Raw genomic sequence first — 16,068 nt, 5'->3', positions numbered from 1 at the left:
ACCAATTTGATGCAATGTGTGGCATATGGTCTGAGCACTGACCAACTGACCCCACAACCCCTTTAACCTCTGCAGCAATGCTGGGAGCACACATATCTCTATTTTGAAAAGACAACTTGTGGATATTACGCTAAGCACGTGCACTCAACTGCTTTGGTCGACCATGGCGAGGCCTGTTCTGAATTGAATTTTCCTTGTTAAACCGATGTATGGTCTTGGTCACCATGCTGCAGCTCCGTTTCAGGGTGGTGGCAATCTTATAGCCCAAGCCATCTTTATGTAGAGAAATAATTATTTTTTTTCAGATCCTCAGAGAATTCTTTGCCATGAGGTGCTGTGGTGAACTTAGTGACTGGCATGAGAGAGAGTTTGAGCGCTAACACCTAATATACCACAACTGCTCCCCATTCACACCTGAGATCTTGTAACATTAACTAGTCACATGACGCCAAGGAGGGAAAATAACAAATTGCTTAACTGTCCCAGGGTGTACCCTGTGGGGATGCTAACATTCTAAGAGGGCGAACTAGTTGGGGAAAAAAACGCCCTTGCGACTAGTCCCTGTGCACATTAGCATATCAACAAGGATCTTTAGAAATTCTTTTTCTAAAGATCTCTTTATCTATGCTACTAGATGCTAGGACAGTTAGGCAGTAACAACTAATATGCACCCAGAACTGCTCGTGGTTTTTTGCACCTGACAAGTTTCCTTTAATGAAAAATGTTGTATTCACATTCTATTCCTTTTGCTTTCTCAAATTTTAGTCTTCTAGATGACAAGGTTGAAGAGTAGAACATTCTAGTGTTATGGAGCTGTTCCTAGATTCCATTGACCTTTTTGTAACTTTTTTTTTTTTTGTATGTATGTATGTGTATGTATGTATGTATGTGTGTATGTATGTGTGTATGTGTGTATGTATGTATGTATGTATGTATGTATGTATACGTATACGTATATGTACAATACTTTCCTAATCTTTTCAGGGTAGGCTCATGCCCACAGCCATAATATGACTTCATAGAATTGTCTTAACAGTCAGAGAAATTGTGAAAAAGAAAAGTGGAAATATGTATTTTTATATTTCTTTGTCGCTCCATTGGGAGACCCAGACAATTGGGTGTATAGCTTCTGCCTCCGGAGGCCACACAAAGTATTACACTTTAAAAAGTGTAACCCCTCCCCTCTGCCTATACACCCACCCGTGCATCACGGGCCCACCAGTTTTATGCTTTGTGTTGAAGGAGGCACACATTCACGCAAGCTCCACATTTAGTCAGCAGTAGCTGCTGATTTTATCGGATGGAAGAAAAGAGGGCCCCCCACAGGGCCCCCAGCATGCTCCCTTCTCACCCCACTAATGTCGGCGGTGCTGTTAAGGTTGAGGTACCCATTGCGGGTACAAAGGCTGGAGCCACATGCCGTTATCCTTCCCCATCCCTTAGAGGCTCTGGGAGAAGTGGGATCCTAACCGGTCACCATGCACTGGGACCGGGCTCCCTCCGCAGCCCCTGGGGGAATCTGACGGACAGGAGACTGGGTATCATCAGGGACAGGCCCTGCTTCTAAGAGGTACTCTGTGTCCCCTTGGGGACGGCGCATGGAGCGCCTGTGTAACAGACGCTGCAGCGGCTGCTGTGTTTTTTGTGACGCCGGGACTACCGCGCCGACCGCGCCTGTTTGACGGCCGCGTTATTAAATTTAGTCCCCGGCTTCTGCGGCCTAGTACCATAACTCCCGCCCCCGGGCCTGCCAGTCAGGGGTAAGGGCGGGACGCTCGACTGGACGTCGGCAGTGAGGGCTGGAGCATACTTGGGTATCCTCCTCCCCCTCACTGAGCACTGAGGGGCACCAGATTTCCGCACTTTATTAGTCACGCCCACGGCTCCCTCCTCCTCTGAGAACGCTGGCAGCCATTGTTATAATCACTTCTGCCGGTGGAGGAATTCAGAACGAGCTCTACAGCTCTGGGAGGCCCAGGCAGGGAATCTGGTGGTCACACAACCGCTTTGGGCGGTCGGTAAGCCGCACCGGTTACTGGTGCTGGCCCCCTTGGGTGCCGAAGTGTATATGTATGTGTATATGTATGTGTGTATATGTATATATATATATATGTATATATGTGTATATGTGTATGTATATATTGTATACATTTTCTCTGTTCGGCCGCATTATTTGCCTTTGGCTATATACCCTCACTGATTACTCTAAGAGGAGACAACAGCATGTCGTCCGCAAAGAGCAAGGGTGCCAAGGCACAGGCTTATTTTGCAACCTGTACCTCTTGTGCGGCTATGTTACCTGCAGGTTCCACCTACCCTCATTGTGTGCAATGCTCGGCCCCTGTGGCACTCACTCAGCCGGAGCCTCAGGCACTGGTGGGACCCTCGGCTCAGGTAGAACCACCGGCTTCCACTGTCCAGGAGGCAGGGACAGAGTTTGCAGTTTTGGCTGAAAAACTCTCTGAGTCACTTTCACAATCCATGGCTCAGTCTATGGACAGATGGTCTGCTAAGATACTAGAAGCCTTGCAGTCCAGACCGGTATCACAGGCCCAGGGCAGTTCATCTCCCCCAGGCCCCCCTCGGTCGGCGCAGCAAAGTGCTCCTGGGGTGACACCTAGGTCCCACGGGGAGGACTCCGACACGGACCGCAGTCCCAGACCGGCTAAGCGGGCTCGCTGGGAACCTTCCTCGACTTCATCACGCTGCTCAGGGTCTCAGCATGAGGACTCTCTGGAGGATGAAGCGGAGGTCGCAGCTCAGGGCTCTGACCCTGACGTTGCTCTCAATCTTGATACACCTGAAGGGGACGCCATAGTAAATGACCTTATAGCGTCCATCAACCAGGTGCTAGAACTTTCTCCTCCAACTCCACCTATAGAGGAGTCGGCTTCACAGCAGGAGAAACACCAGTTTAGGTTTCCCAAACGTACACGGAGTGCGTTTTTCGATCACTCTAACTTTAGAGATGCTGTCCAGAAGCACCGAGCATTTCCGGACAAGCGCTTTACTAAGCGCCTTAATGACACACGTTACCCATTCCCCCCTGACGTAGTTAAGGGTTGGGCTCAGTGTCCCAAGGTGGATCCTCCAGTCTCTAGACTGGCGGCTAGATCCGTAGTATCAGTGGCAGATGGCTCATCGCTCAAGGATGCCACTGACAGGAAAATAGAGCTCCTGATGAAATCCATCTATGAAGCCATAGGCGCGTCTTTTGCTCCGGCATTCGCAGCCGTGTGGGCTCTCCAAGCTATCTCAGCTTGTCTGTCTGAGATTAATGCGGTCACACGTACCTCTACTCCGCAGGTTGTGTCTTTGACTTCTCAGGCGTCGGCTTTTTCGTCCTACGCCATGAACGCCGTCCTGGACTCTGCGAGCCGTACAGCGGTAGCATCCGCCAATTCGGTGGCAGTCCGCAGGGCCATGTGGCTACGCGAATGGAAGGCAGACTCTACTTCCAAGAAGTTCTTAACCGGTTTGCCATTTTCTGGCGACCGTTTGTTTGGCGAGCAATTGGACGAAATTATTAAACAATCCAAGGGAAAGGACTCGTCCTTACCCCAGTCCAAACCAAACAGACCTCAGCAGCGAAAGATACAACCCAGGTTTCGGTCCTTTCGGCCCTCAGCCAGGTCCCATTCCTCCACGTCCAACAGGTCAGAGAAGGGCCAGAGGAACTCTTCTGCATGGCGGTCTAAGTCACGTCCTAAAAAGACCGCCGGAGGAGCCGCCCCCAAGGCGGCCTCCTCATGACTTTCGGCCTCCCCAAACCGCATCCTCGGTCGGTGGCAGGCTCTCCCGCTTTTGCGACGCCTGGTGGCCACGTGTCCAAGACCGATGGGTGAGAGACATTCTGTCTCACGGTTACAGGATAGAGCTCAGGTCTCGTCCTCCGACTCGTTTCTTCAGAACATCTCCGCCCCCCGAGCGAGCCGATGCACTTTTTCAGGCGGTGAACACTCTGAAGGCAGAAGGAGTGGTGATCCCCGTTCCCCTTCAAGAATGTGGTCGCGGTTTTTACTCCAACTTGTTCGTGGTGCCAAAAAAGGACGGATCATTCCGTCCCGTTCTGGACCTCAAACTGCTCAACAGACACGTGAGAACCAGACGGTTCCGGATGGAATCTCTCCGCTCTGTCATCGCCTCGATGTCCCAAGGAGACTTCCTAGCATCAATCGACATCAGGGATGCTTATCTCCATGTGCCGATTGCACCAGAGCATCAACGCTTCCTGCGTTTCGCCATCAAAGACGAACACCTTCAGTTCGTAGCACTGCCTTTCGGCCTGGCGACAGCCCCACGGGTCTTCACCAAGGTCATGGCAGCAGTGGTGGCGGTCCTACACTCTCAGGGCCACTCGGTGATCCCTTACTTAGACGATCTTCTAGTCAAGGCACCCTCCCGGGTGGCATGCCAACACAGCCTGACCATTGCTCTGGAGACTCTCCAGAGGTTCGGGTGGATCATCAATTTCCCAAAGTCAAAATTGACACCGACCCAATCGCTGACCTACCTCGGGATGGAGTTTCATACTCTCTCAGCGATAGTGAAGTTACCGCTGGACAAACAGCGTTCACTACAGACAGGGGTGCACTCTCTCCTTCGAGCCCAGTCACACCCCTTGAGGCGCCTCATGCACTTCCTAGGGAAGATGGTGGCAGCAATGGAGGCAGTTCCCTTTGCGCAGTTTCATCTGCGTCCACTTCAATGGAACATTCTCCGCAAATGGGACAGGAGGTCGACGTCCCTAGACAGGAACGTCTCCCTTTCACGGGCAGCCAAAACCTCTCTTCAGTGGTGGCTTCTTCCCACTTCTTTGTCGAAGGGAAAATCCTTCCTGCCCCCATCCTGCGCTGTGGTCACGACGGACGCGAGTCTGTCAGGGTGGGGAGCGGTCTTCCTCCACCACAGGGCTCAGGGAACCTGGGCTCCGACAGAGTCCTCCCTTCAGATCAATGTTCTGGAGATAAGGGCAGTGTATCTAGCCCTAAAGGCGTTCCAGCGGTGGCTGGAGGGCAGGCAGATCCGAATACAGTCGGACAACGCCACGGCGGTTGCGTACATCAACCACCAGGGCGGCACACGCAGTCGTCAAGCCTTCCAAGAAGTTCGGCGGATTCTGCTGTGGGCGGAAGCCACAGCCTCCACCATCTCCGCAGTTCACATCCCGGGCGTAGAAAACTGGGAAGCAGACTTTCTCAGTTGCCAGGGCATGGACGCAGGGGAATGGTCTCTTCACCCGGACGTGTTTCAAGAGATCTGTTGCCGCTGGGGAACGCCGGACGTCGACCTAATGGCGTCTCGGCACAACAACAAAGTCCCGGCATTCATGGCACGGTCTCAAGATCACAGAGCTCTGGCGGCAGACGCATTAGTTCAGGATTGGTCGCAGTTTCGACTGCCTTATGTATTTCCTCCTCTGGCACTGCTGCCCAGAGTGTTACGCAAGATCAGGTCCGACTGCCGCCGCGCCATCCTCATCGCTCCAGACTGGCCGAGGAGATCATGGTACCCGGATCTGTGGCACCTCACGGTTGGTCAACCGTGGGCACTCCCAGACCGACCAGACTTGCTGTCTCAAGGGCCATTTTTCCATCTGAATTCTGCGGCCCTCAACCTGACTGTGTGGCCATTGAGTCCTGGCTCCTAGCGTCCTCAGGGTTATCTCAAGATGTCATTGACACTATGAGACAGGCCAGGAAACCAACGTCCGCCAAGATCTACCACAGGACTTGGAGGATCTTCTTATCCTGGTGCTCTGATCAGGGTTTTACTCCCTGGCCGTTTGCCTTGCCCACTTTTCTTTCTTTCCTTCAATCCGGAATGGACAAGGGTTTGTCTCTCGGCTCTCTCAAGGGACAAGTATCGGCGCTTTCCGTGTTTTTTCAAAAGCGTCTAGCCAGGCTTCCGCAGGTCCGCACGTTCCTGCAGGGGGTTTGCCACATAGTCCCACCTTACAAGCGTCCGCTAGAACCCTGGGATCTTAACAGGGTGCTAACGGCTCTTCAGAAACCACCTTTCGAGCCGATGCGGGATGTCTCTCTATCACGCCTTTCGCAGAAGGTGGCCTTCCTAGTGGCAGTCACATCACTTCGGAGAGTGTCTGAGCTAGCAGCGCTGTCATGCAAAGCCCCCTTCCTGGTATTTCACCAGGATAAGGTGGTTCTGCGTCCGGTCCCGGAATTTCTCCCTAAGGTGGTATCCCCTTTTCATCTCAATCAGGATATCTCCTTACCTTCTTTTTGCCCTCATCCAGTTCACCAATGTGAAAAGGATTTGCACTTGTTAGATCTCGTGAGAGCACTCAGGCTCTACATTTCTCGCACGGCGCACCTGCGCCGTTCTGATGCGCTCTTTGTCCTTGTCGCTGGCCAGGGTAAGGGGTCGCAGGCTTCCAAGTCAACCTTGGCTCGGTGGATCAAGGAACCGATTCTTGAAGCCTACCGTTCGTCTGGGCTTCCGATTCCTTCAGGGCTGAAAGCCCATTCTACCAGAGCCGTAGGTGCGTCCTGGGCATTGCGGCACCAGGCTACGGCTCAGCAGGTGTGTCAGGCGGCTACCTGGTCGAGTCTGCACACTTTCACGAAACACTATCAGGTGCATGCCTATGCTTCGGCAGATGCCAGCCTAGGTAGGCGAGTCCTTCAGGCGGCTGTTGCCCACCTGTAAGAGGGGGCCGTTTTTCGGCTCTTTTTATCGAGGTATTCTTTTACCCACCCAGGGATTGCTTTTGGACATCCCAATTGTCTGGGTCTCCCAATGGAGCGACAAAGAAGGGAATTTTTTTTACTTACCGTAAATTCCTTTTCTTCTAGCTCCTATTGGGAGACCCAGCACCCGCCCCTGTTCCCTTCGGGCTGTTGTTCTTTTGTGTACACATGTTGTTCATGTTGAATTGTTCTTTTGGTTCATGGTTTCAGTTCTCCGAACATCCTTCGGATTGAATTTTCCTTAGACCAATTTATAAGTTTCCTCCTTCCTGCTTTGGCACCAAAACTGATGGGCCCGTGATGCACGGGTGGGTGTATAGGCAGAGGGGAGGGGTTACACTTTTTAAAGTGTAATACTTTGTGTGGCCTCCGGAGGCAGAAGCTATACACCCAATTGTCTGGGTCTCCCAATGTGAGCTAGAAGAAAAGGAATTTACGGTAAGTAAACAAAATTCCCTTCTTTGTGACAAACACTGTGAATATGAATAAATCCATTTAAATAGCCTGACCATAAGTAAAAAAAAAAAAAAATGAAAACCATAAATGGTCGCTAAAGCAATAATCAATGAAAACTTTTTATTTTTCTCTTCTTGTCTTCCCCTTTTTCTTAACAAAATCTATTGTTGCAAAGTTGGTTATAGCTATGTTAATTTACAGCTTCAGCATTTTTGTTCCTACTTGTATTAAACTGTTTAATGGGTGCTCTTCGTTATGTTTTCAGGGTCAACTGCTATGATGTCTTTGGAGCTCAAGCACCATTTGGAGGTTATAAAGCTTCGGGCACAGGAAGAGAGCTTGGGGAGTATGGCTTGGAGGCGTACACAGAAGTGAAAAATGTAAGTGGCTAACAATAAAAGAGTTAACAAGCAAAAGAAATTCCTAAAACATACAATTTTATTTAAATATACATTAACCCCTTCACGACCGGCCGATTTTTCGCTTTCCGGTTTGTTTGTTTTTTCACCATTCTTTTTCTGAGAGACGTAACTTTTTTATTTTTCAGTCAATATGGTCATGTGAGGGCTCACTTTTTTGCGGAGCGAGCTGTACTTTTAAATGAAACCATACGTTTTACCATATAGTGTACTGGAAAATGGCAAAAAAATTCCAAATGCAGAAAAACTGCAAAAAAAAGTGTGATAGCACTATTGTTTTTGAGATATTTTATTCACTGTGTTCACTATATGGAAAAACTGATGTGTGAGTGTGATGCCTCAGGTCAGTGCGAGTTCGTAGACACCAAACATGTATAGACTTACTTTTATATAAGGGGTTAAAAAAAATCAGAGGTTTGACCGAAAAAAGTGGCGCACGTTTTACGCCATATTCCGTGACCCGTAGCGTTCTCACTTTTCGGGATCTATGGCTCAGTGACGTTTATTTTTTGCATCTCGAGCTGACGTTTTTAACGGTACCATTTTTGCGCAGATGCTACGTTTTGATCGCCTCTTAAAGCATTTTGTGCAAAAGTTGTGGCGACAAAAAAACATCGTCTTTACGTTTGGGATTTTTTTTTGCCGCTACGCCGTATACTGATCAGATTAATTGATTTTATATTTTGATCAGGCGTTTCTGAACGCGGCGATACCAAATGTGTGTATTTTTTATTTTTTTAACCCTTTAATTTTCAATGGGGTAAATGGGGGGTGATTTGAACTTTTAGGTTTTTTGTTTTTTTTTTTAATTTTATTTTACTAGTCCCCCTAGGGGGCTATTGCGATCAGCAATCCGATCGCTCTGCACGATCTGCTGATCACAGCTATACAGCTGTAAACAGCAGATACGCTCTCTGTTGCTGTGCCGCTGGCACAGCGAAAGTGAAAGCAATTAATGTGTAGTACAGGAGTCATCACATGACTCAGTGCTACCATGACAACTAACGGAAGTCACGTGATTGCGTCACGTGACTTCCGGTATCGGGCGGTAAGTAAAATTTTACCGCGAACGCGCTTCTAATAGCGCTGTCACATATTGACAGCGCCATTTAAAGGGTTAAACTGCACGAGCAGATAACGATTCTGCTCGTGCCTAGCAGGCACACATCTCAACTGTGAAAATCAGCTGAGATGTGTGCCGATCGCGGCATGCTGCCGCCAGCAGACCGCGGGCAGTAACATTATGACCGCTAGGACGTAATTTTACGTCCCGCGGTCATTAAGGGGTTAAAAACACAATAGGTTGGTGTATAAGTGAAAAAAAAACTCCATAGAAAAGGTAACCAGGCAGGCACCAAATGACAAGAGGGGGGGTTGATAGGCGACAAAGTTAGGTATATAAGATATTCAAAAGCTAAGGTGACCCTAAGAGCTTGACCCTACCTTGCCGATAGACACCTTGAGGTAGACACCCTAAAAATCGCATATGGCTCCCCTGCTCAACGTAGACTCACCCTCAGAGACCCTGTACGAATCCCTAAGATAAGGTCTGCTGGTACCAAATTATCCACAACCAGTAGTTTGACCGCAAATGGTGAAATAACGAAACTATTAGCAATAATAGTCACATGTATCTACTAGCACATACCATACTGAATCATAATGGCTCAATATGGAAGGTCCATTTAAATGGCTAGGACTACTGGTGCTTACCACAGCACCCAGCAAAAGGATGATGAATGGAGTCCCTAGTCTAGGGTTAAAAAAAAAACAAAAACAAACGGCAGGTCAAACATGAAGAAAAATAAGGGGGCAGAAAAAGGTATATCAGACTTTCGTTGAAGAGGTTGTTATCCAAGAAGACTGTCACAACGCGTTTCTCCTGTGCTTCAGGGTCATCAGGAGGCCTGAGTTGGGTGTAAATGTCCCAAGATGATGTGGATACTGAAGTTGTCAAACTAGTGGTTGTGGATAATTTGGTACCAGCAGACCTTATCTGAGGGTGAGTCTATGTTGAGCAGGGCAGCCATATGCGATTTTTAGGGTTCCGAAGAACGCGGCAAGGTAGGGTCAGCTCTTAGGCTATGAGCCCACGGGGAAAACTGTCCTGCAGTTATATCCGCAGGCGCTCCCAGAAAACCGCAGCACAACTTTGTCTGTTTCAATGCTGCGGTTTATTTGCGGAATGTCCTGTGGATATAGTGCGGGCATTCTGCATTAAGGATACAGTACCATGACTTCAGCACTGCATCCTCAATGCAAAACAAGTGCTGAGTGATCGGGGGAGTTCATACTTACCTCCATCATGCATCACTTCTCTCTGGCGTCTCAGCGTCTCTACACTGTGCAGGAGAAGGTGGGCGGGCCTGAACTAGCTCTGGCTGTCACATGACCGGAGCTCGTGCAGGCCCCGCCCACTTCCTCCTTCCTGCTCATGGATCCACCGCGCTCCAGCCTCCTGTGCACCGAGGGAAAGTGATCGGGTGTCTGCTATCAAGGCACGTAAGTATGGGACCATCCACAGGTAAATCCGCAGGAATAATTGACATGCAGTTATGTGCGGCTGCGGGATATCCGCAGCATATTCCGCAGTCGCACATTCCACAACGTGGACACACACTCCACATGTCCCATAGGATAACATGGGTAGTGTCTGTACATGCTAAAACCTGCAGATTTATCTGGAAAATCCAGATAAAGCCGCAGGTTTTCCGCGGCAAAATCCGCAGAAGCAAGCTCCCGTGGGCACATGGCCTTAGGGTCAACTTAGAGCACCTTAGCTTTTGAATCTCTTATATACCTAACTTTGTCACCTATCAAACCCCACCCCTCGTGTCATCTGGTGCCTGCCTCATTACCTCTTTTATGGAGTTTTTTTTTCACTTTTACACCCACCTATTGTGTTTTTAATGTATATTTAATAAAATTGTATGTTTTTAGGAATTTTTTTTTTTTTTGCGTAACTGAAAAATGTAATGGGGCTACTGTATCGGCAGTGCCACTCCATAGCCATGGCAGTTATATCTACACGTATATAATTTTGAAATATATCACTGCTGACACATCAGTTGTACCTTTTTACTTCTTACGGTATTTCATGCAATGTACAACTTTTATTTTTATATTTACAGGTGACCATTAAAATTCCTCAAAAGAATTCATAAAATCTTGAAGCTGCATAATTTGCAGAATCTGGAAATGTGAAGTTCAGGAGCGTTTTTTTTCTTATTCATTTTTCAAGAAGCTGAAGCATTTCTTTCATAAAAAAATTCCATCTGATTTCCATCATGGTCACTTTGCTCAACATAAATGGAACAAAGTCCCTCACCTTGTCTGTGACGTATGTGTGTGTGTGTTTTGTAAAAAGAATCCAGGAGTCCTAATACTGTCCATTATTCCACTGGTGGAGGTGTCCGCTCCATATATTCATCGTATAGTAGGATATTCAGCACTTGTGTATCTAAGGCTTTGTACAAGTTTATAATTGACGTGGGATTCTCTTCTGAGACCTAACATCGTAATAATAAAGTACAGCTGACATTTACCAGTTATTAAATGGCGTTTTTTTTCTCTGAACTATTAATCCTATTTTATATAACAAAAAAAAAAAAGTTTCTCTGGGCGTAAAGTTGGACTCTGTGACATTCTGTGCAGATGATGGATGGTTGTTGGCAGCCAGTATTATGCTGTGATGTGTGTTGCCCGGCTCAATTCCCTGGCCTTATATAACCTACCCCTAGCAGGGTGTGACCCAATCTATATAAATAAAATGCTGTATACATTATACCTACACAATATTCAAGATTGCATGGTTAATTTTTCTGGCCAACTCTGAGTATGTAACGTCATTTTAACCCCTATGTGACATATTGGTACATTATAACTTGCCTTTTTGTCTTGGATGTGGGCTTAAGGACTGAGGTTGCATTTTTGCCTTTAGATGTTGTTTCCCATTCAGCAATCATCTCCGTCTTACAGCCTCGACTGGAGCTGAGCTCTGCCCACGGTTGTTAAATGCCGCTGTCGGTCTGTGACAACAGTATTTACAGCTCAGGACCTATGATGGCTGGGTTTATTTAGCCTGTAATGAGACTGCTCCTATTAAAGCCAGCCTGGCATTCATACGTGACCATGATTTTTGAAAAATGCAGTACAAGCCATCAGACAACTGGAGGTTCAAATCCTCCTAAGAGGATTTGCTAGGTTTCCAGATGTCTGTGCATATACCCTACCAGTGCTCATACCCTTTAGATAATATTAGATAGTAAAGACCCCCGTACAAATTAGACTAACCTCATCTGAATCCGCTGTCTGTGTACCGGTTCTCTAATTGATGATGGTTGGGGGAAATAAGGATCCAGCATTTCCAATTTCAGACTGCAGATACTCTTGTCCTCTAATAGATAAGGAGCAGCCAGAAATGTCCAGCAGCACCTCTCCTCTGCAGAGCAAACTCTCCTGTATATGGAACAGTCAGGTGAGATAACTGTTAATTGTTCGGCTGACATCTACAACTCCTGGCAAAAATTACGGACTCATCTGGCTCTGAGGATGTTCATTCAGTTGTTTGCTTTTGTTTAAAAAAAGCAGATCACAGACATGGCACAAAACTAAAGTCATTTGAAATGGCAACTTTCTGGCTTTAAGAAACACTAAAAAAAATCATGAAAACATAATGTGCTAGCCAGTAACTGTTGCTTTTCAAAACCAAACGGGGAAAAATTATGGAATCACTCAATTATGAGGTAAAAATTATGGAATCCTGAAAAAAAACAACAAACAGTCCAATACATCAATAGTATTTTGTTGCACCACCTCTGGCTTTTATAACGGCTTGCAGTCTCTGAGGCATGGACTTAATGAGTGACAAACAGTACTCTTCATCAATCTGGCTCCAACTTTCTCTGATTACTGTTGCCAGATCTGCTTTGCAGGTTGGAGCCTTGTCATGGACCATTTTCTTCAACTTGCACCAAAGATTTTCAACTGGATTGAGATCCGGACTATTTGCAGGCCATGAGATTGACCTTATCTGTCTTCTTTCAAGGATTTTTTTCAGTTTTTGCTCTATGGCAGGATGCATTATCATCTTGATAAATGATTTCATCATCCCCAAACATCCTTTCAATTGATGGGATAAGAAAAGTGTCCAAAATTTCAATGTAAATTTAGGCATTTATTGAAGATGTAATGAAAGCCATCTCCCCAGTACCTTTACCTGATATTCAGCCCCATATCATCAATGACTGTGGAAATGTACATGTTCTCTTCAGGCCGTCATCTTTATAAATTTCATTGGAATAACACCAAACAAAAGTTCCAGCATCATCACCTTGCCCAATGCAGATTCGCGAATCATCACTGAATATGAATATAGTAAAAAAGTATTAATAATGTGGGGGCTGTTTGTGGGATGTGCTAAGACCTTTAGAAAGTTATGAAATTCTAGTTTCCAAGAGATCTCCACTCTTGAAGGTCCCATATTACCTGTTCATAGATGAGGCATGGCTAGTATCATCTATATGGCAGATAATCATTTGCTGGGATTATGGCTTTTGCCCAGGTGTTTTGTTTTCCCCACTTCGTTATGCTTTCAAAAATATAATTTTATATCAATGCCGTTCATAGCTTCTATAAGATGAAACAAAGGGATTAGAATTTTTTAGTCTAATGTCCACATGGTCCTTATCTGTACCCGGTTGTAAACTTGCCATCCCCCACACTCCTGGTCTTCAACCTAAAGGCCCAGTCACGCTAAACTTACCAGCGATCCCAACAACGATACAACCTGAAAGGGATCGCTGGTAAGTTGCTGGGAGGTCGCTGGTGAGATGTCACACTAAGCGCCGCTACAGCGATCCCACCAGCAACCTGACTTGGCAGGGATCGCTGGAGCGTCACTACATGGGTTGTTGGTGAGCTTTCACACAGGCAGATCTCACCAGTGACCAGCCCCCAGCGCCGCGTGGAAGCGATGCTGCGCTTGGTAACTAAGGTAAATATCGGGTAACCAACCCGATATTTACCTTGGTTACCAGCGCACACCGCTTAGCGCTGGCTCCCTGCACACCTAGCCACAGTACACATCGGGTTCATTACCCGATGTGTACTCTGCTACGTGTGCAGGCAGCAGGAGCCGGCTTCTGCGGACGCTGGTAAACATCGGGTAACCAAGAAGCCCTTACCGTGGTTACCCGATATTTACCTTCGTTACCAGCGTCCGCCGCTCTCACACTGCCAGTGGCAGCTCCCTGTTCCCTGCACTCCTAGCCACAGTACACATCAGGTTAATTACCCGATGTGTACTGTGGCTACGTGTGCAGAGAGCAGGGTGCCGGCATTGGCAGCATGAGAGCGGCGGACGCTGGTAACGAAGGTAAATATCGGGTAACCACGGTAAGGGCTTCTTGGTTACCCGATGTTTACCGTGGTTACCAGCGTCCGCAGAAGCCGGCTCCTGCTGCTTGCACATTTAGTTGTTGCTCTGTCGCTGTCACACACAGCGATGTGTGCTTCACAGCGGGAGAGCAACAACTAAAAAATGGCCCAGGACATTCAGCAACAACCAGCGACCTCACAGCAGGGGCCAGGTTGTTGCTGGATGTCACACACAGCGACATCGCTAGCGACATCGCTAGCAACATCGCTGCTACGTCACAAAAGTTGTTCCTTAGCAGTGATGTTGCTAGCGATGTTGCTTAGTGCGACGTGGCCTTAAGATTGAGCTCTCAGATGTTGGCCTTAAAAGTATTTGGAAGTTTGCTTGATTGCAAAAGGGAGGGGGCAGCTGCATGTGGAGGTTGCGTGGATTGTTGGCTCTTGGTCAATTATCAACAGAAATTAAAATTTATAAAATGTCTCATGACAAGCACCAAGCTTAGTACAGCAATAAAGTGCAATGTCAGGTCAGCCCCTGGCATATACCATTATATCACGTAAACGTGCAACTCCCATTATGTCCTTAACAATGGTAAGAAAATGCTAGGCGCTATTACCAACCATCATCAGTCTGCAGACCATACAGTAGCCACAGTATTTAATGTTAATCTGTGCTACTGCCTGCATCTAATGAGTAACTTAAAGGGGTGGTTCACTACTCAGCATTAGTGGCCACATCGCTGTAGATGGGAAAAATGTTAGACTCTCAAAAAGGGATCCAATCTGGGGTTTAATGCATGGCGATGAACTTTGGCCCTGTCACGAAGGCCTCCCAGTGGAACCATTTTGTGGCTGTGGCTGCAGCCTTCCAGTGAGATTGGGCCATTACTCGTTCCATAAGGTGAATGATAGCCATTTCCTCAAACCACTCCTCTAATGACTGGAGGTCGGGAGAATTCCAATAGCGTGGGATGATCGCCTTGGCGGCTTGGAGGAGGTGCCTCAGAAGTGACCTTTTTGTAGACCTTTCCTGGAATATGGAACATATATATTGTGTTTTTCCAAAAAGAAGCCCTCCCCCAAAAATAAGCCCTAGCAGAGATTTTCAGCATTTTCGGAGCAAGGCTTAAATATAAGACCTCCCCCCGAAAATAAGCCCTAGTCGCGGTTCCAGAATGAAGTGTCCGTGCAGCTAAAAAAGTTAGATACTGCAGGACACTTCATTATAGATAGCAGGCACCCCGTAATCACACTCCCCAGACGCCGAGCGGGAGGACCTGCAGTGATCGCACACATCAGATAGAGTGCGCGCACGCACACACACAAACATCGGATCGCATACATACTCACCACATCCGGGGTCACCGATTTCTTCTTGCCGGCAGAATCCTGAGAGGCAGTACAGTGGAGCGCGAGGACCTGCCGCAATGCTTGCTTACAGGTCCTGCGGACACACGTGACATTATTCCCTGAGGCTGGAAGAATTCTTTAACGCTGGATGTGATGTGATGTGTGTGCGATCTGCGATCTGCTGTGTGCGACTGTCAGTGTGCTGCTGTGTGCGAGTTTGTGTGTGTGTGTGTGTGTGTGTGTGTGTGTGTGTGTCGGCCAGAAGCAGGGGAGGATGGCGTGCAGCACTAACCAGAGATCACTGGAAGGACCTGGAAGCCATGCAGACCTCTGGGCCTGGTAAGTAGGAGTCTCCTTGGAAGTGGGGGTCTGCTTTTTTGGGGGGTAAACTCCCCCCCCCCCAACCGTGTTTCTCAAAGAATAAGGCCTCCTTCAAAATAGGCCCTATTGCTTTTTTGGGGGGCAAAAAAAAAAACTGTCTTATTTTGGGAAAAACAGTAGTAGGGTCGCTTCCTGGCACTTGGGGACTTTAACCCCTGTGACCTTATGATCTCCAAGACTCCTCCCCAAAAGGCCGCCAAGCCTGGGCAATGCCACCAGATATGTGACATGTTGCCCCCTTGCGATCCGCACCGCCAGCAGTTGTCTGGTATATCCGGGCACCAGTTATGGAAAGACACCGGGACCAATACCAACGGGAAATGATTTTATGGCTGGTCTCCTGAGACCTGGTGGCAACTGCAGACTTGTGGGTC

The 16,068-nt window shown here is 47.7% G+C and overlaps 1 protein-coding gene across 1 annotated transcript in view; it reads left to right on the top strand.

Annotated features, from left to right (window-relative positions):
- The window catches only part of LOC142251162 (aldehyde dehydrogenase, mitochondrial-like), a 67,876-nt gene extending 56,747 nt beyond the window's left edge, over nt 1-11,129 (top strand). Inside the window, exons 12-13 of the mRNA XM_075323702.1 lie at nt 7,432-7,546; nt 10,717-11,129. Of these exons, the coding sequence (XP_075179817.1) occupies nt 7,432-7,546; nt 10,717-10,749 (148 nt within the window). The 3' untranslated portion in view covers nt 10,750-11,129. The remainder of the gene's footprint in view (nt 1-7,431; nt 7,547-10,716) is intronic.
- Nucleotides 11,130-16,068: the final 4,939 nt, after the last annotated feature.

The sequence above is a fragment of the Anomaloglossus baeobatrachus genome, chromosome 1 (genome assembly GCF_048569485.1).
Source record: "Anomaloglossus baeobatrachus isolate aAnoBae1 chromosome 1, aAnoBae1.hap1, whole genome shotgun sequence".
Taxonomy (NCBI): domain Eukaryota; kingdom Metazoa; phylum Chordata; class Amphibia; order Anura; family Aromobatidae; genus Anomaloglossus; species Anomaloglossus baeobatrachus.
This window is presented reverse-complemented; position numbering and strand designations above follow the sequence as displayed.